We start from the raw sequence: 22,180 nt of genomic DNA, 5'->3' as shown, positions 1-22,180 counted from the left end.
TATCATTTAGTGACAACTTTCTGTAAAAAAACAACAAAAAAAAAAGAAATAATAATTTTCCCGACACTTGTAGCAAAATATAAAATATTCCATGGACTCACCATGCCTCTCAGCAAATAGCTTTGGGTGTCTACTTTTCAAAAAGGGGTCATTTGGGGGGTGTTTGAACAGTCCCGGCATTTTACGCTCAATCTTAGCCACACATCACCCACTCTTCTAACCACTTGAAAACCAAGCCTTTTCTGTGCCTTTTTGTTTACATGAAAAAATATTTTTTTTTTACTAGAAAATTACTTTGAACCCCCAAACATTATATATTTCTTTAAAGCAGAGGCCCTATAGAATAAAATGGTGGATGTTGCAATTTTTTTTGTCACACGGTATTTGCGCACAGATTTTCCAAACGCAATTTTTGCGAAAAAAATACATTTTTTTTAAATTTATTGCACAAATACACTATATAATTCCAATTTGTTTGGTAAAATTTAAAAGATGATCTTATGCCGAGTTCATAGACACCTGACATGACATGCTTTAAAAATTGCGCACACCTGCGCAGCGGCAAAAACGTACGTACATTTTTAAAAACCTTTAAAAGTCTCTACAGGTTACCACTTTAGACTTACAGAGGAGGTCTACTGCAAGAATTACTGCACTCGATCTGGCGATCGCGGCGATACCTCACATGCATGCTGAAATTGCGGTTTACATATGACACTAGACCAACGCGTGCGTGTGCCATTGCGCGCAAGCACGGGGGAAAGGGGGCGGAGCTCGATTTTTTTTTTTTTTTTTTTTTTTTTTTTTTTGCTCTTTTATGTTATTTTGACACCTTTCCTTTAATTTTTTTTTTTTTAAATCATTTTTATTGCTATCACAGTGAATTTAGATATCCCCTATGATAGCAATCGGTAGTGACAGGTACTCTTTTTTTTAAAAATTGGGGTCTTTTATACTCTAGATCTCTCCTCTGACCTTAATGCTTCTGACCACGCCAAAATTGGTGTGATAAAATACTTTCCCAATTTCCCAATGGCCCTGTTTATTTCTGGCGAAAAAGAAGTCATGAAATGCTCGTAGCCTCCGGCATCTTAGGCCATAGAGATGATTGGAGCCATTCTAATCTTCAATTAGCTCTATGGTTAGATAACTGAACCACCGGCTGCACTCTCGGGTTAACCGGTGGGACAGGAGAGCCCGAGAAAAACCACGGAAGGCTGCGGAAGGCGGCGGTGGGGGGGGGGAGGCCCCTCCCACTGCATGTAAAAGCAGTCTAGCGGCCAATTACCTGCTAGGATTGCTTTTACATGTAAGCCGACCGCTGGCTGTAAAAAACGATACCAAGATGATGCCTAAATCTGCAGGCATCATCCTGGTATAACCACTCAAAGTCCAGCAACGTACCAGTACATTGCTAGTCCTTGTTTGGCATATAGGTTTTTTTTTTTTTCATGCAGCCTGTGGGCTGAACGGAAAAAAAGAGAACCTATCAGAAATCAGCACAAGAATAATGCGTAGTATTACTCATCATTAACCGCCCAAACAACCACCCACTGAATTTAATGATGGGTATACACGGCACTATCCACGTATACCAAAATAGGATTTTAACTGCAGTGCTGAAATCAGAAAATCACCACAGCCGCTATCAGCAAAGGTATCCATATATGCTGAGCGCAAACACTGTTTGTGTCAGAATATATAAAATCAATGCGTGGTAGCCGACGAGTACCTGCAAGAGAAACAGGTCACAAAAGAATGAAAAAACAAAGTACATTAAAAAAAGTACATTAGGAAGAGTAGGACATATAAAATGACTGACAACAACAAAAGTTTTTGGATTCTCATCATTAACCGCCCAAACAACCACCCACTGAATTTAATGATGGGTATACACGGCGCTATCCACGTATACCAAAATAGGATTTTAACTGCAGTGCTGAAATCAGAAAATCACCACAGCTGCTATCAGCAAAGGTATCCATATATGCTGAGCGCAAACACTGTTTGTGTCAGAATATATAAAATCAATGCGTGGTAGCCGACAAGTACCTGCAAGAGAAACAGGTCACAAAAGAATGAAAAAACAAAGTACATTAAAAAAAAGTACATTAGGAAGAGTAGGACATATAAAATGACTGACAACAACAAAAGTTTTTGGATTCTCATCATTAACCGCCCAAACAACCACCCACTGAATTTAATGATGGGTATACACGGCGCTATCCACGTATACCAAAATAGGATTTTAACTGCAGTGCTGAAATCAGAAAATCACCACAGCTGCTATCAGCAAAGGTATCCATATATGCTGAGCGCAAACACTGTTTGTGTCAGAATATATAAAATCAATGCGTGGTAGCCGACGAGTACCTGCAGGAGAAACAGGTCACAAAAGAATGAAAAAACAAACAAAGGACATTTAAATGTACAGTAAGAAGAGTAGAAGGACATATAAAATGACTGACACAACAACAGTTTTTGGATCCTTTTATTTTTCTTTCTAACTGTTTCTTCATGTCTTGATTTGGGAGGGACTGCGATCTTCTGCGATCTTCTCTTCCAGCTTGGGTCTCTCAAAATGTCGATGGACATCCAACATCCTTCGAGACCCTGTGTTTGTGTGCCCTACACTGTGTCGTGCTGTACCCTACACTAAAACTCCACTAGTGTATGGTAGCGCTCAAAACATTCCCCGATGCAGAGACCAGGTTGGTCAGGACATTTGGGACAATAATAACGGGTGTCACGCCTAAATCCGCGCCTGCGACAGACACGACATCTTCTTTGGGGCCATCTTTGGGTAGGGGTACTCGGGAGGGCATAAGGAAAATGCCTCTCATGCAGCCGGCTCACTGCATCTGGAAGGGGAAGTTGGGCAGGCATGCCTCCTGGGTACAGGTAGGCAAGGATGATCTCTTCCTGGAATTCCCGGAAAGATCCAGTTCGTCCTGACGCCTTGTATAGGACAAAGGCGTTCAGCATCGCCAATTGGAATAAATAAACAGACACTTTTTTGTACCAGCGTCTGGCTTTACGGGCAACTAAATACGGCGCCAAAATCTGGTCGTTAAGGTCCACCCCTCCCATGTTAAGGTTATATTCGTGGACACAGAGGGGTTTCTCCACAACGCCAGTTGCCGTAGTGATTTGGATTGTCGTGTCTGCGTGAAGGGAGGACAGAACATAAACATCCCGTGTATCCTTCCACTTCACCGCAAGCAATTTGTCCGTTTTCAAGCAGGCTCTCGCCCCCCGACTAAGACGGGAATCTACAAGCCGTTGGGGGAAGCCCCGGCGATTAGGTCGCACGGTGCCACATGCGCCAATTTGTAATTCGAGCAGGTGACTAAATAGTGGCACGCTTGTATAAAAGTTGTCCACGTACAAATGGTACCCCTTTCCGGATAAGGGTGACACCAAGTCCCAAACGATCTTACCGCTGCTCCCTATGTAGTCTGGGCAGTTGGGGGGCTCCACACAGCTATCTTTTCCCTCATAGACCCGGAAACTAACTGTATAGCCTGTGGCCCTGTCACACAATTTATACAGTTTGACCCCGTATCTGGCACGCTTGCTGGGGAGGTACTGTTTCATAGCAAGGCGGCCAGTAAATTTAATCAGGGACTCGTCAACGCAGACAACTTGTTCGGGGGTAAACAAGGCTGCAAACCGCTGATTGAAGTGGTCTATGAGGGGCCGAATTTTGTGGAGCCGATCGTATGCAGGGTCTCCCCGAGGACGACAGATTTCATTGTCGCTGAAATGCATAAATCGCAGAATTTGCTCATATCTCGCCCTGGACATGGAGGCAGAGTACATGCGCATATGGTGAAGTGGGCTAGTGGACCAATATAGCCGCAATTCACTCTGTTTAGTTATGCCCATGTGGAGGGAAAGGCCCAGAAAGATCTTAAATTCGGAAACCGTTAAAGGTTTCCAGCCGAATTGTCTGGCAAGGGGCGAATTTGGGTTGGCGGCGATAAATTGTTGAGCATATAAATTTGATTGATCCACAATAGATCTGAAAAGATCTTCCGTGAAGAACAGCTCAAAAAAGTTCAGGGGCGTAAAACCAGCTGTCTCCACGTGGATTCCAGGTTGGGCGGTGAATGGGGGAAGTACTGGCGCTGTAGTATCAGTGGGTTGCCAATTAGGAAATGCCAGCGCATCAGGGAGGGCACTATGGGCTCTACGGGCCTGTCTTCGAATACGCGGTGGCTGCGGGCCACTACTTGTGCTAGCCACCGCACCAGCTTCAACTGCACTTAGGGGACTCGCCACGTCACCAGGTCTTACTGCAGTGCTGGTTGTACTAGGTCCAGGGTGTACTAGGCCGCTGGCGCTTGCCAGGTCGCCAGAAGGATGAGCGGCACTAGTACCCACACTCTGCTCCATACGAGCACCCTGCGATTCCTGCATCTCAACAACACCAGAATGGGGTCGGGTACGCCTGGGTCTAACAGGGACCCATCTGTCGTCGGAGCTATCTGTCAGGGAGCCGCTGCTGTCATTTGGTTCGTATACTGACCCTGATTCTGCCGGTGAGGCTTCCCCATCGCTCTCACCTGGCATGGTCATTATACTGTAAATAGCTTCATCACTGTACGAACGTTTAGACATTTTGGTAACTAAATTTACCCGTACAGTGATGCGACTCACAGGTAATAAAAGCACCTGGTTGTCGAAGACTATTTCAAGCGCTACCAAAAAAACTGCTAATGCTAGCAGGGATCAGGCCTGACTCTGCTAACACAGCGGTTTTGTGTCTTGTGTTTTTTTGTAAGTGACAGTAATCTGTTGATTACTACACTTACCTGGGTGAAAGGGTTAAACGCAGGTGCTGGCAGGAATCAGTGCTGATCGTGCAAACACTGCGTTTTGGGAACCCTAAACTATGGGGGCGCTAGTATAGCTCTGATCAGATCAGATATTGATCTGTTCAAACACTATACTAGAAATGGAAGTGTAGGTGCGTGCGTGTGTGTGTGGCAATCAAGGGGTTATTTCTAAACTATGCGCTGGGGATCTGGGGGGGGTGGCGGGGACCCTAAACCTCCTTTGGGAAAGAAACTAGCTAGCTAGCACAACCTCAAGTCACAATGACACCAATACAAAATACAGTAAAAACAGTATATTATGTGTGTATTAGTGCTAATGTGACAGAGGGTGTAGGGGTTAACGGGATGTGATCAGGGGGGGATCAGGGGTTTAAATCTTTATTGGAAGGGGCTGGCGGGTATCCTAAGGATAAAAGGAACGGTGGCAAGCGCTAAACCTGGTCACAAGTCACACTTATACAGGTATATAGAAAATGCTATATACTGTATACAGTGTGCGTTGTGGCAGGGGGTGTAGGGGTGATCAGGGGGGGATCAGGGGATTAAATCTTTATTGGGCGGGTGGGGGGGACCCTAAACCTGCTTGGGACACAAACTTAGTCGCCTGCGCTAATTCTGATCACAATCACACTAATACAAAAATACAAAAACACAGTATATTACGTTTGTATTAGTGCTGATGTGACAGAGGGTGTAGGGGTTAACTAGCGGTGATCAGGAGGGGATCAGGGGGGATCAGGGGCTCAAATCTTTATTAGGGGGGGGTGGCGGGTAATTCAAGTGGAAAAGGGGGGGTCGCAAGCGCTAGACCTGACCACAAATCACACTTATACGGGTATATAGCAAAATGCTATATACTGTATACGGTGTGTGTTATGGCAGGGGGTGTAGGGGTGATCAGGGGGGGGGTCAGGGGCTTAAATCTTTATTGGGCGGGTGGCGGGGACCCTAAACCTTCTTGGGACAGAAACTTAGTCGCCTGCGCTAATTCTGATCACAATGACACTAATACAAAAATACAATAACACCGTATATTGCGTTTGTATTAGTGCTGATGTGACAGAGGGTGTAGGGGTTAACGGCGGTGATCAGGGGGGGTTCAGGGGGGATCAGTGGGTTAAATCTTTATTAGGGGGGGGTGGGGGGTAATTTGAGTGGAAAAGGGGGGGTCGCAAGGGCTACACCTGTTCACAAATCACACTTATACAGGTATATAGGTATATGCTATATGCTGTATATAGTGTGTGTTGTGTCAGGTGCTGTAGGGGTTAATTGGGGGGGCGATCGGGGGTGAAATGTGCCTATCTAGCTGTGTGTGATGTGCTTGGTGCAATTACTCACAGTAAGATGTGCTCTCCTCTCACGCTGGATCCGAAAAGACCGTTGGGAGGGGAGGGCACATCTCCTCTAAGCCTGTGTTTACATTTCACAGGCTTAGAGGGAGATCTGATTGGGCAGGACCGATCAACAGGTCCAGACCAAAAATGATTGGCCTGGACCTGATGACTGATCGGTTCTGAACCCAATCGAGTCATCGGCGGCGGCGGCGGGGCGCGGGAGCGCGCATAGGGCCGGCAAAAAGTGCTGACGTAGGCCTACGTCAGTTTGCCTGGCCGGGGCTGAGCGCCGACGTAGATCGTCGTGCGCCGGTCGTTAAGTGGTTAAAATACTTACTAACTTCCTTTTTATTTTCAGCGTCAACAATTTCAATTTCTGTGACAAGTTTAACCACTTCCTGCAAACCTACATACCTGTACGACGGCTTGAAGAAGTGGTTGCTCCAGGGTGATGCCTACAGCTGCAGGCATCAACCTGGTACCATTTTACAGAGCCGACGGTCGACTTTCTAATGATAACAACTGATTGTTAACACAGGGAGCCTCCCACCACCTTCCGCCGCTCTGCCCAGGTCTCGTCCCCCCGGGAGACCCGAGTGACCAGCCGGCACATCCACCAGCTGGTTAGAGTCCTGAACAAAGCCGAATTTGGCTTAGAACGGGTCTCCAATCAAGTAACCTGGAAGCGATATCACATCGTCACTTCCAGTTTACTTGGCTGCCAACAGCGCCAATTTCAAATACTTTTTGAATACTTTTAAATGCAGTGGATGGGTTTTGGGTCTTTTATACCCCAGATCCCTCCATAAAGAGTACCTGTCACTGCCTATCACTGTCACAAGGGATGTTTACATTCCTTGTGACAGCAATAAAAGTGATCAGATTTTTTTCTAAAGGAACAGTGATAAAAATAAAATATAAAATAAAATAAATAGGACATTTTTTTTTTAAAGCGCCCCGTCCCCGTGAGCTTGTGCACCAAAGAAAACGCATATGTAAGACTCGCCCGCAAATGTAAACGGTGTTCAAATCACACGTGAGGTATCGCCACCATCGTCAGAGCAAGAGCAATTATTCTAGCAAAAGACCTCCTCTGTAACGCTAAACTGGTAACCATTAAAGATTAAAGCGTAGCCCATGGAGATTTTTAAGTACCATAGTTTGTCACCATTTCACGAGTCTGTGCAATTTTAAATTGTAACATGGTAAGTATCTATTTACTTGGCATGACATCATCTTTCACAATATACAAAAAAATTGGGCTAACTTTACTGTTTAGTTTTTTTTTTTTTAATTTAGTGAAGTTCCCAAAAATTGTGTTTGAAAGACCGCTGCGCAAATACCGTATGACAAAACATTTTTCAAAGACCGCCATTTTATTCTCCAGAGTCTTTGCTAAAATATATATATACATATAGCACCCTACAGGTAGTTGCTAGGTAAATGTATAGTGGGCCTTGTCTGCCTAACAGCAGGGCCATTATTTCTTTAGTTAGGGTGTCATGGTTTCCAGGTGTGCCTGCTGAAGGGGGAAGGCTTGTAACTACCCCAGAAGGCAGATTATGCTGCAAAGGATTCTGGGTGTGGGTATAAGTTTGGGGGAAGTGCGTGACACAGCGTCTTTGGCGGAAGCAAAGTCCCAGGAGGGAGAGAACGGCTGTCTCTCCTCCTGTCTGAGGAAGTGGATGTCTCGGGGTGTTGTCTGAGAGTCCAGAGAGAGTGCTAAGTTGAGCTGAGGGGATCCGGTGTGCCGGGAACCATCGGAGAGCGTGAGGGGTCCAGTCCCAGGAAAGCCTACACAGGTTGTGAGTACTGACCCTGGGGGGTCTGCCTGAAGAGTTAGAGGAGACCACTCCAGAGGAGGTTCTGGGATCCAGTGTCAGCTAGCTGTAAAGGGGGTACCTAGGTTGAGGACCCTGAAGTAACAGAGGGGGTACATAGTCAGTGGACCCTGAAGAGCTAAAAGTGTAAAGGGGGTCACCTGCGGTTTGGGCCCTGAATTGTGCAGAGTACCAGTTGAGAGTTGTAGCTATACAGTAATTCGCGGCAAGCTACCTCAAGTCAGTGCCAGGCTGGAGAGAGTGGTCAGTGACTTTGCAGTGCAGCAAAGTCAGTAGTTCTATGCTCCACAGTCCTGAGTCTTCTGGACCTAGAGTCGAGGATTCAGCACTTCTGTCAAGTTACAGTGTGTTCTAAGTGCCAGTGAGCGCTGGTTAGCGTTGGCTGACGTCAAGGCAGCGTTATAGACATTTTCTGGATAAAGTCCCAAGTTGTATCTAGTTAAGCCTAAAGGAGTATCCCACTCATTCCCTTCTCCCATCCCCTTATCTACAATAAAAACGCAAAACAAAGATGCCGGAGTTGTCAATGTCTCAGTTCTCACACCCAGGGTCGCAGCTCACATGGGCTGGAGAGGTGACCGGTAACAATGGCAGACCCACATCAGGCCCAATGCCTGGAAAACCTGCTACATGTGTGTGTCTATGTATGTATACATATGTATGTATGTATGTATGTATGTATGTATGTATATGTACATATATATATATATATATATATATATATATATATATATATATATGTATGTATGTATGTATGTATATATATATATATGTATGTGTGTGTATGTATGTGTGTATATATATATATATATATATATATATATTATGTTTATAAATATATATATATATATATATATATATATATATATATATATATATATATATATAATCATTATATTTGGGGATTCTAAGTAATTTTTCAGCAAAAAATACTAATTTTACCTTGTAAACAACATGTGTCAGAAATAGGCTTGGTCCTTAACCCCCTAGGCGGTAATCCCGAGCGTGACTCGGGGTTGGTTTTTCATATCAGGAGCGGTAACCCCGAGTCACGCTCGGGGTGGATTGCAGAGAGCGCAGTGGTGTTCTCTTACCTTCTCCTGGCGATCCAGCGATGATCTCTCATTGCTGAGATCGCCAGCCGAGAGTCCCGCCGCTCCTCCGTCGGTCTCCGTCGGTCTGATCACTTCCTAGTTCCGTTCCCTGCAGCAGCAATGCTGCATGGGAGCGGAACTAGGGAGGGAAATTCAAAAAAAAAAAAAAAAAAAACGTTGCACAAAACACAAAACACATTTTGTATTTATATATATATATATATATATATATATATATATATATATATATATATATGCATATATATATATATATATATATATATATATATATATATATGCATATATATATATGCATATATATATGCATATATATATATATGCGCATATATATATACCGGTATGTATATATATATATATATATATATGCATATATATATATATATATATATATGCATATATATATATATATATATATATATATATATATATATATATATATATATGCACACACACACACACACATATATATATATATATATAAAATTATATTATTGATTCAATTATAATTCATGCGTTATATATATATATATATATATATATATATATATATATATATATATATATATATATATATATACACACATATATCTATAATATATAATGCATGAATTATAATCTAATCAATAATATAATTTTATTATATATATTATATATTAAATAATAAAATAATATTATTGATTCGATTATAATTCACGTGTTTGTGTTTCAAATTTATCACATCTGGGATGTCTACTAGAGTCTTGTTTTGGTCAGGTTTAAGTCAGTAATTACTAAGAATTGTAGGCCTATAATACATAACGCCAAATTTCCATGAAAACAATTGTACCGCTTTTGGTATGTAATTCCTGACATAATCATACCGCCAGGGAGGTTAAGTGAGAAGTAACAATGTGATTGCTTGCACTGTAAAATAATCATTGTTTTCCATCCATAGATGTTATATAACTGTTTAGTGACCATTATATATTTGTATTTGTAATGTTGTTACCCAGGTGTTCGTGGTACATTTCTTCTCAATGTGGAAGATGGTGGTGCGGCACAAAAGGCTGGGGTTTCCTCTGGTGCCCGTCTTCTTGAAGTCAATGGTGAAAGTGTCACAAGCTTCACATTGAGTCAGCTGGCTAAAAAGGTATGATAAGATCCTTTTTTAGTTTTATACAAATCTTTGTACAAAATGGTATACTACATGCACCACATTCCATATATTGGAGTATACCAAAACAAAGAAAGAACCTGGACTTTGAAGGTGCTAATTACCACGCAATTATTTAAAATTCCACAATTCATTTTTGCTAAAACTTTTTTCTTTAAAATCAATCATAAATGGATTTCATTCAAATGATAACAGACTGAGTTTACATATTCCATGCTACAGCGGATGCAACAAGCTCGACATGTTTTGTCAAATTTACAGCTTCTTCAGGAGTCTATGTAGAAAACTGGGCTGTATAGCAAGCAGTCTATAGAGAAATATATACATTGTAAAGATTTGTATGTGATAATATAATACATAACATAGTACATATATTTGTTTATGTAGCCTTGACTTTTTGTCCCACCAATGGCTATCCATTTAGCTGCATTATTCGTCAGCACGTTGGCTCTAGATTCTGACATAAATAAGGATTACATTTCTTTCTGGTGGAGTTAAAGGTGTAGCCAGCATTGTGATACACGTGCAATACAAATATGTATGTAAAAACTATGCTATATGTTTCAAATGCTATGGTATGTAATATATTGTAACATGTAAATCTTTACTATATATATATATATATATATATATATATATTTCTTTATAGATTGCTTGCTATACAGCCCAGTTTGCTACATAGACTGCTGAAGAAGCCGTAAATTTGCTGAACCGTGTTGAGATTGTTGCATCCACTGTAGCATGTAATATGTAAACTCAGTCTGTTATCATTTGAATGAAATCCATTTATGATTAGATTTAAAGAAAGACTTTTTTAACGAAAATTAATAAATGATTTAATTTTAAATAATTGTGTGTTAACCACTTCCATACTGGGCTATAGTCAAATGACGCCGGCAGGAAGTGCTCCTCGAATCGGGGGCATGCAGCGCAGCGATCAGGGATGAGGCTCGTCCCTCGGACTGAGCCCATCCCTGATCAAGGTAAACCACCAATTAAATGAAATTGGCTGTTTACAACGTGATCGGCTGTGTCCAATCTAGGTAAAGAGCCAATGAAATGGTCACAGAATGTCAACAGAGAACACGGTAACTAGCTGTCACCGTGTTCTCCTCCTCACACACTGCTCCTGTGGGAGGAGGAGATTGCAGTAACAGCTAGTTACCGATCATAGTGAACCCCAAAACACACTGATTGCCCCCCCAATAAAGAGGACCCGTCACTAGCCCATCAAAGTACCTGTCACCAGCCCATCAGAGTACCCGAGTACCTGTCACCAGCCCATCAGGTACTCTGATGGCAGGTACTCGGGTACTCTGATGGGCTGGTGACAGGTACTCGGGTACTCTGATGACAGGTACTGTCATCGGAGTACCCGAGTACCTGTCTCCAGCCCATCAGGGTATCTGAGCACCTATCTGCAGCCCAATAGAGTACCTGAGTACCTGTCTTCTGCCCATCAAAGTATCCGAGTACCTGTCTCCAGCCCATCAGAGTACCCAAATACCTCTCTGCAGCCCATCATAGTACCCAAGTACCTCTCTGTAGCCCATCAAAGTACCCAAGTACCTGTCTCAAGCCCAGAGTACCCAAAGACCTGTCTCCAGCCCCAAGTACCTGTCTCCAGCCCAGAGTACCCAAGTACCTGTCTCCAGCCCAGAGTACCCCAGTACCTGTCTCCAGCCCAGAGTGCCCGAGTACCTATCTGCACCCCATTAGATTACCCAAGTACCTGTCTCTAGCCCATCAGAATACCCAAGCTCATCAGAGTACCCGATTTACCTTTCTGAAGCCGATCAGTGTACCTGAGTACCTGTCCGCAGCCCATCAGAGTACCTGAGTACCTATCTGCAGCCCATGCTTCCTAGATTATGTGTTGGGGTGTTTGCTTTCCAAAATGGGGTCATTTTATGGGGGTTTGCATGGTCCTGGTGCTCCAGGGCCTTCAAAAGTGTGATATGTTGTAATGAAATTATATGTGTAATTTATGCTCCTAGAACACCTGACGGTACTCCTTGCATGTTGGACCTCTGTATGTGGCTATGCTGTGACAAAGTCCCACATATGTGGTATCGCCATACTCAGGAGGAGTAGCAGAATGTATTTTGGGGTGTCATTTTTGCATGTACATGCTATGTGTTAGAAGTATCTTATAAATAGACAACTTTGTGTAAAAAAAAAAATGCGTTTTCATCTTCTTTCCACATTTTCCAAAAACTTGTGGAAAAAAATGACATGTTCAAAAGACTCATTGTGCCTCATAGAATATACATTGGGGTGTTTTCTTTCCAAAATGTGGTCATTTTGTGGGTAATTCCATTGTCCTGATTGTCCAGGGCCTTCAAAAGTGTGATAGGTCGTTAGGAAATTATATGTGTAATTTATGCTCCTAGAACACCTGACGGTGCTCTTTGCATGTAGGGCCTCTGTATGTGGCCAGGCTGTGTAAAAGTCTCACACATGTGGTATCGCCACACTCAGGAGGAGTAGCAGAATGTATTTTGGGGTAAATTGCAAGTTTACATATACTGTGTGTGAGAAATAACTTGTTATTATGACAATTTTGTGTAAAAAAAAAAAATATTTCTTCATTTTCCCAAGAATTGTGGGAAAAAATTACAACTTCAAAAAACTTAAGTTACTAAATAGCCTGGAATGTTTTTTACTGCTCTGACATTTCAGGGCCTCAAGAAATGAGATACGCCGTCGGTACATCAGGTGTGATCAATTTTCAATGATTGGCACCATAGATTGTAGACTCTATAACTTTCACACAAACTAAATAATAACCACTAATTTGGGTTATTTTTACCAAAGATATGTAGAAGTATAAATTTCCAAATTCATGGAAAAAAATTACTTATTTGCATAATTTTATAATAGAAACTAAAACAAAATGTTTTTTTTCAAAATTTTTGCTCTTTTTTCACTTATATCGCAAAAAAAAAAAAAAAAACAGTGGTGATTAAATACTACCAAAAGAAAGCTCTATTTGTGTGAAAAAAATGATAAAAAATTTGATTGGGTACAGCGCTGTATGACTGAGTAATTATCATTCAAAATGTGAGAGCGATGAAAGCTGAAAATTGGTCTGGGCAGGAAGGGGGTGTAACTGCTCTGTATGGAAGTGGTTAATTAGCACCTTCAAAATCCTGTTTCTTTCTTTTTTTTGGTATGTAAAATGATATATTAATTGCCACATTGCATTTCTAGCCTGCTCCCTAAATCAGAACAATCTTGAAGTTTGTAAACTTATTTTATGAAGATCTTTACACATTTACGTCCTTGAATTCAGAGACATGTATTCACTATGCCCTATGAATATGCGCTGCTGTGTCACGCATTTCACAGAGCCTGCCTTCTGAACTGCAGAGGAACTGAGAGGAAGAGTTTCAGGAGACGGACTCAGTACAGGAATCATGAGCAGGTTTTTGGTAGTTACACCAGGGAACACAACTGTACCGACCCGAACCATTCCACTTAGTGGAAACGAGGCAAAACTGAACTCGGATAGTGACCCATGTGGAAACTGAATGCTTATCAGCTAAATTATATTATTCATAATAAGAAAGCACAGGTGTTTCCAATGTGCAAGTAAATCTTCTTCTTTTTTTTTGCTTCAGGACTCCTTACCAGCTAGACTTTAATTAATTCTCAATTAGAATATTTAGAATGTCTGAATTCCAGATATCATTTCTCCAGTAAAGGGAAAACACCAAAGCAGATTCAGAACATTAGAATTAATAGTATACTGTATATAATATGTTACAAGCTGGAGCACAGGGATCTAAATGCCAGTAAAGGACTGCACTATGGAACAGGAGCCATGACACAGAAAATATGGAGAAGAACAGGTGAGAAGGACAGGCAGAAATATAGAGAAGCAGAAGTGACAGCTGAAACTGCAATTAGGCAAAACCAGAGATACTGGTAGAATCCCTTGATTATAACACTGGAAGTCAGTTTGATTTTACAGTATAAAGGACAAACAAGTGCATCTCATTAAATTAGAATACCTCAAAAAGTTCATTTATTTTAGTAATAAAATCAATCAAAATCGGCGCTAATTAATGTGAAAATCTTGATCCAAAAAATAAAAAAAAATTATAGTATTGCTAAAAAATATAAGATAGTTGTGCAGGTGGACAATTATGTACAATAGATAGATAAAACGGGATAATAATCTTCAACAGTAAAATCCAATAAAAGAAGATGGTGTTGAGCAGACTAAAAACTAATATGTCCTAATAACGAGTGAACGGTACAGATGGATGAAAGGTGTAGGTATAGTGGATAAACCAAATATTGTGTCCTATGTGTTGATAAAAATGTGAGATAGATAAGTCCAAACAGTCAGTGCAAATATGAGGAAAAAAATATATAAAATATGATGTACAGATGGACAAATTCTCAAAAAAACTCTTCGTTAATAAATCCAATCAATCATAAAAAAACTACAAACGAATAAATAATATGTAGTCCATAAAGTGAATAAATAAGTGATATTCCCAATAAAGTGACTAGAGCAAAACTCTAGCACTAGCCGCTCACCTCACTGCACACTCAACAGAGCGTGTTTGAGAATAATCTCATTCAGATCATTGGTTGCCTCTGGGATGGATCATCTCCAGATGGATGGACAAATGATGGATAGTTGTCACAAAAAGGGGGGGTCCTAGCTTCTTAGTATCTTTCCTATTTCTCCTCTATATGTCCTTCCAAGACAGCGGACTTGCTAATGGTGGTCAAATGGCTCCCATTCCACGCAAAAGCTCTCAGATAGGGGGATTCAAATAAATACCATCATGGTGCAGTATGTAATCACAGGCTAGTTTAATAGATAAAAATACACTTACATCTGAGTAGGGTATATACAGCAGTGAACAAAAGACCGCGGATGCGGCGCCAAACACAAGATACCTCCGGCTACGGCCGTAAGTCGGAAGTGATGTCACCCGGCTCCTCCCGACGCGTTGCGTCACTGACACACGTGACTTTATCAAGGGATAGGAGCGTGGGTGACTCATGCCGGTTTAATAGAAACCGTCGGCCTCTTACTGTTAACTGTTGCGGTGCTGGTACTTAGCAATCAAAAATTCTAGCGTGTTTACTCAATATTGTTAATACTATCATGATTCCCACATAGTGAGGTTTCACATGTAATTGCTTAGAATTAAGCCATAATAGATGCTAATGCTTAAACAATCAAAAAAATTATGAGTTCTCAGCACAGGTACAGTGAGTAATCCGCCTCATAAAAATAAACATTAAACATAAAAACATCTAGCAATAAATAACATAATGCAGATAATTAAAAACAGTAGATTAAAACAAATATATATGTAAAATGTACTATTTGAAGGAAGAGAGCAATGAGATATGTATAAAGGGATGTTCTGAAAAGGTGAAAAATATATTCCAATATGTATATAATAATCTATAAATGTGGTGTATAGGATGATCTGATGGAATAAACATAAAAACGTATAAAAACGTATAAAAACATCTTGTAAATCCATTCTAACAAGACCAGAGTAAACCAATAATAAAGGACAGTTAATAATTAGAAATAAAACAATTTAAGTCGAACTCAATGTTCAACCCTTGCAGGGCAAGGCTCTGTATCTCAAAAATCCATTGAGATTATGCTTGACTAAGTAAAATAATTTTATTACTACCCCGCCAGTGTGCTTTGTATTTTTCGATCCCCCAGAATTTCAATAATAATGGATTCTTATCATGCTTATCTGCGAAATGTTTGGAGACGCTGTGTTTTGGAAAGCCTTTTTTAATATTTTGAGTATGCTCCCTTAATCGTTTTCATAGGGGTCTTTTAGTGCGTCCTATATACTGTAACTTGCATGGATTTTCTAACATGTAGACCACCCCTTCACTTCTACATGATATGAAATCTTTTATTTTATACATTTTCCCTGTACTGTTGGAGCAAAAAACTTCTCTTGTTTTCTTATTACCATTTGTATGTCTACATGCATAACAGGATTTGCATGGATAAAATCCTTTTCCATCAAAAAAACTCAAAAAATTCTTCTTTGGTTCCTCAACGATATTTCTTGCTATTTTATCACGTAAGGTGGGAGCTCTCCTATAAATAAATCTGGGGTGTTCTGGTAAAATCGATGAAATTGTCCTATCAGCTTTTAAAATATTCCAGTGTCTGCGAATGATTGTTTCTATTTTTTATGTTGCATATTAAAATCTAAAATCACTGATAGGTTGGAATATGAAGATTCTTGTGTTTTTTCTTTTTCTCTTTTTTTTTTCCAATAAATTACTTCTCTCCATATTACCAACCTCCTTGATTTTTTCATTTATATATTTATTGTTGTATCCCTTATCTCTAAATCTTGATCCCAATATCATGGCTTGTTTTTGTAGTCATTCTCTCTTGTACAATTTCTTTTGATCCTTACCAGTTGGCCTTTTGGTATATTGATAAGCCATGATTTATGGTGACAGCTATTTAACGGTAAATAACTATTCCTGTCAACTGGCTTAAAATAAGTTTTTGTCATCAAGGTGTTGTCTTCATACCATATCTCCAGATCAAGAAATGAGATTATGTCATTTTTTATTTCCCAAGTTAAATTAATATTTTTGACCACCATTAGCAAGTCCGCTGTCTTGGAAGGACATATAGAGGAGAAATAGGAAACATACTAAGAAGCTAGGACCCCCCCTTTTTGTGACAACTATCCATTTGTCCATCCATCCGGAGGTGATCCATCCCAGAGGCAACCATTGATCTGAATGAGATTATTCTCAAACACGCTCTGTTGAGTGTGCAGTGAGGTGAGCGGCTAGTGCACACTTATGTTGGATTTGAGCTCACGATCACCAGACAACAGTGTTTTTGCATGAATTTCTGGGTGTTTATTCACAGAGTTTTGCTCTAGTCACTTTATTGGGAATATCACTTATTTATTCACTTTATGGACTACATATTATTTATTCGTTTGTAGTTTTTTATGATTGATTGGATTTATTAACGAAGAGTTTTTTTGAGAATTTGTCCATCTGTACATCATATTTTATATATTTTTTTCCTCATATTTGCACTGACTGTTTGGACTTATCTCACATTTTTATCAACACATAGGACACAATATTTGGTTTATCCACTATACCTACACCTTTCATCCATTTGTACCGTTCACTCGTTATTAGGACATATTAGTTTTTAGTCTGCTCAGCATTATCTTCTTATATTGGATTTTATGGTTGAATATTATCATCTACCTCACAGTTTTAATTAGCACATAGGACACATTATTTTGTTTATCCACGATGCCTACACCTTTTATCCATCTGTACCGTTCACTTGGTATTAGGACATATTAGTTATTAGTCTGCTCAACACCATCTTCTTTTATTGGATTTTACTGTTGAAGATTATTATCCCGTATTATCTATCTATTGTACATAATTGTCCACCTGCACTTATATTTATATATAATATATATATCTTATATTTTTTAGCAATACTATAATTTTTTTTTATTTTTTGGATCAAGATTTTCACATGAATTAGCGCCAATTTTGATTGATTTTATTACATTTTTATACAGTGGGGACACTGATTGGAATTTGGCTGCTTTTTCTTATTGCGGTTTTTCACATTATTTTTTCATCTTCTTATTGTTTTTTTATATACACTCCACTCACGGTTTTTGGGGTCAGATTTTTTTTCCGGGTAGCGCATTGGTCCTCGTCATTTTTACTGTCATTTATTTTAGTAATTCAATTTAAAAAGTAAAACTCATATATTTTACAGTATCTCACAAAAGAGAGTACACCCCTCACAATATTTTATTATACCTTTTTATGTGACAACACTGAAGAAATGACACATTGCTACAATGTAAAGTAGTGAGTGTACAGCTTGTATAACAGTGTACATTTTCTGTCCCCTCAAAATAACTCCACACACAGCCATTAATGACTAAACCGCTGGCAACAAAAGTGAGTACACCCCTAAGGGAAAATGTTGAAATTGGGCCCAATTAGCCATTTTCCCTCCCCGGTGTCATTTGACTAATTAGTGTAATGAGGTCTCAGGTGTGAATGGGGAGCAGGTGTGTTACATTTGGTGTTATCGCTCTCACTCTCTCATACTGGTCACTGGACATTCAACATGGCACCTTATGGCAAAGAACTCTCTGAGGATCTGAAAAAAAGAATTGTTACTCTACATAAAGAAGGCCTAGGCTATAAGAAAATTGCCAAGACACTGAAACTGAGCTGCAGCACAGTGGCCAAGACCATACAGCAGTTTAATAAGACAGGTTCCACTGGATGTACACTTTCAACTTCTTTGATATTCTACTTTTATGCGATGCACCTGTAAATGTCCCATACAGGGAATCAATGAGAGCTCACTGCCGAGATCAAGGACACTCATTGCATCTTGAAGAAAGGGGTTTAACCACTGCAGATGGAAAGGGTTCTTCATTTTATGGCTACATTAATGGATACATGGATAGTCTACTGTGTTCAGAGGTGGCATTTTGCTGGATACTGCAACACTCTGTGCTGTGGCCATATACAAAACTGGCTGATTAGCTAATGCCAGAACACAGAAATGCTAACTCTGGATGTACACTTTCTGCGTCAAGGGTCAGTTGGAGGCTCTGTTCGCATCTAACTGCTCAGATTATTAGGTACATATGAATAGAGGCAACACTGGTCATTGATTTGTACTGAGTACAGCTAGAGAACTGACCATGGTGAGTTCTCCTGGTTAGTGTGGTCAGGTTTTAATTAGAAAGCAGGGAGACTGTCAGAAACACCAGGGATTTCAAAGAAAGCAATACAAAGAGAACAGGATACAGGATTTGTTTATTGACGTTTTTCTTGCCTTTCTCTTGCAGTTGCAAAATAGTGGTTCACGTGTTGTCCTGCTCGTTCTGGAACCATCTGCATGGGGGGTATTTGAAGCTCAGGGAGTTACACCAAGCATGGCATTTGCTGATATATCTTATGTGCCTTATCGAACAAAAAAGCTTCACTTGGTGCGTAGTCCAGAGGGTTATGGATTCCTTTTAAGACAAGAAAAATGCCTAGCTGGACAAGGTAAACTGAAGTGTCACATACAGTATGTATTAAATACTTGGCCAGCAAAAAAAGGTAAAGAATGTGCTATGCAATATTATTACAACATTCAGTTCTCCAGTGGAACCAAATACTACAGGTTCTTTGTCCCATCTTTGAAGGTGCCTTACCACAGCTAGCAAGGAGATGGGGGAGACAGGCTGCTTTAGCAGTTCTCAGCATTTGCCACTGTGCACGCATCCTGTCCAACATCATAGTCAGCATTACAGGGCACTTAGAAAGATGGGACAAAGTAACCGGGGATTTTTGGTATTGGGGAAATGATAGGTGTACAGAAACTTAAAGTGGTTGTAAAGACTGAAGGTTTTTACCTAAATGTGTTCTCTTCTTTTGTCAGGCCAGCCAGCTCCCTCCTTTCTCCCCCCTCTCTCTCTTATCTCTCTCTCCCCCCTCTCCCCCCCCCACTCCACCCTCTCTCCTCTCTCTCCCCCCTCTCTAAAACTCTCCCCCTCTCTCTCTCCCCCTCCCCTCTCCCCCCTCTCTCTACCCTCTCCTCCCTCTCTCTCCCCCCTTTCTTCAACCCTCTCCTCCCTCTCTCTCCCCCTCTCCTCTTTCCCCCCTCTCTTCCATCTCTTCCCTCTATCCTCTCCCCCACTCCACCCTCTCTCCTCTCTTACCACTCCACCCTCTCTCCTCTCTCCCCCCTCTCTCCTCTTTCCCTCCTCTCTCTATCCCCCTCTCTCTCCACTCTCTCTCCACTCTCTCCTCTCTCTCCCCACTCACTCCCCCCTCTCTCCTCTATCTCCACTCCCTCATCCCTCTCCACTCTTTCCTCTCTCCACTCCCTCCCCTCTCTCTCCTCTCCCCCCTCTCTCCCCTCTAACCCTTGTCGTAATCACAAAAGAATGGTAGAGCATAGATTTCCAGTAGATACCCGACACCCTACGTGTTATGGGAATACCCTTCGTCAGGGAGTGAGCATGGGAATATGCATACATAACTTTTCATGAATAGGATGGCTGACCATGTCAGGGTGGAGTAAGGATCCAAAAGATGAATGGATGAAATGACAGACCAGGATAGAGCGACCAAAAAATGTCTCCGAAAGGGCCCTGTGTAAGGAGCTTTGCTGGGTTGCCTAGAGCGGTCAGTATACGATCTATGAGCAAGTCTGTGTATAAATCCTTTGAAAGCCCAGCATGTAGGAGGCACTAATGGATCATGACTTAAGTAAAAAATAATGGCAATCCAAACCTGAAAGCCCGGGGTACAGATAGCTTATGAATGAAAAAAGAAATTACAGACCGTCTGGGTCTCTCCCTCCTCTCTCCCCTCTCTCCCTCCTCTCTCCCCTATCTCCCTACTATCTCCCTCCTCTCTCCCCTATCTCTCCCTCCTCTCTCCCCTATCTCTCTACTATCTCCCTCCTCTCTCCCCTCTCCCTTCCCCTCTCCCCCCCCTCTCTCCTCTCCCCAACTTTCTCCTTCCTCTCCTCCCGCTCTCCTCTTTCCCTCCTCTCTTCCCTCTCTCTTCCCCCCTTTCTCCACCCTCTCTCTCCTTCCGGTCTCCTCTTTCCCCCCTCTCTTCCCTCTCTCTCCCCTCTCCCCTCCCCACCCTCGTTCCTCCCTCTCTTCCCCCTCTCTCCACCCTTTCTCCACCCTCTCCCTCTTCTTCTTCCTCTCTCTCCCCTCTCAGCCCTCTCCTCCCCTTCTCCTCCCTCTCTCCCTTCTCTCCACCCTCTCTTCCCTCTCTCCCCTCCTCTCTTCCCTCTCGCTCCTCTCCCCCCCCTATCTTTTCCCTCTTTCCTCTCGCCTCTCTCCCCCCTTCCTCCTCTCTCTCCTTCTCCCCTCTCTCTCCCTCTTGCTCCTCTCTCCCCCCCCCCTTCCTCCCTCCCTTCCCCTCCCTCCTCTCTCTCTCTCTCTCTCTCTCCTCTTCCCCTTCTCCTGCCTCTCTCCCCCCTCTCCCCCTCTTCTCCCTCTGTCCACCTCTCCCCCTTCTCCTCCCTCTCTCCCCTCACCACCTCCTCTACCCCCTCTCCCCCCTCTTTTTCCTCTTTCCCCTTCTACACTTCCTTCCCTCTCCTTCTCTTCCTCCCCTCTCCCTGCTCTCCATCCTCTCTTCCCTCTCACCCCCCTTCTCTCTTCCACCCTCCTCTCTCTCTCTCTCTCTCTCTCTCTCTCCCCTCTCTCTGCCAATATTTTCATGAGCCCAATCTCAATCCAGTGCTATGTCTGAGAGCAGCAGTGCTGCTCTCTTCCCCTCCTCAGTGGATTTAGTGAGAGCAGCAGAAGCTATGGGCATCAGCTGCTCTCAATCAGTGATGAGGGGGCAGGGCTTGGCTGCACTGTGTATGTCTATAGATTAACTCAGAGCAGTTTGGGATTAAGCATGCAGCGGCTGCCTATGGTGGCACACTGAAAAGAAGAGGAACCAGGAGTGCCGACGGGGAACCCGAGATGAGAAGGATCAGAGCTGTTCTCTACCAAACCATTGCACAGAGTAGGTATATAGGACTTGTTTGTTTTTTAAAGAAGTAACTTTACAATCACTTTAAAGTGATACTTCTTTTAAGCAGAACTTCTCTCTCTCTCAATCAACATGCTGATAGCATCAGTAAATAGATAGAAAAATATATCATATTTACTTGTTTTAAACTCTTTTTTTTTTTTTTTTTGCATTTCTTCAGTTACTTCCTGGCTTCCATACCTAGGCAAATTATGTCACACATCCCAGGACTCTTCAGGAGGGGAGGGAGGGTTCTTAGCATAGACCATGCCAGAGCTAAGACCAGATGAATTTCAGGAAGTAAATGCTACATTAA

At 41.6% G+C, this 22,180-nt stretch overlaps 1 protein-coding gene across 1 annotated transcript in view; it reads left to right on the top strand.

Moving 5' to 3' along the window:
• The window catches only part of NHERF4 (NHERF family PDZ scaffold protein 4), a 66,050-nt gene that overhangs the window by 35,681 nt on the left and 8,189 nt on the right, over positions 1 to 22,180 (top strand). Inside the window, exons 6-7 of the mRNA XM_082274552.1 lie at positions 10,127 to 10,263; positions 19,179 to 19,380. Coding sequence (XP_082130678.1) covers positions 10,127 to 10,263; positions 19,179 to 19,380 — 339 coding nt within the window. The remainder of the gene's footprint in view (positions 1 to 10,126; positions 10,264 to 19,178; positions 19,381 to 22,180) is intronic.

The sequence above is a fragment of the Pelophylax lessonae genome, assembly GCF_965119305.1.
Source record: "Pelophylax lessonae genome assembly, chromosome: 12".
NCBI classification, from domain to species: Eukaryota; Metazoa; Chordata; class Amphibia; order Anura; family Ranidae; genus Pelophylax; species Pelophylax lessonae.
This window is presented reverse-complemented; position numbering and strand designations above follow the sequence as displayed.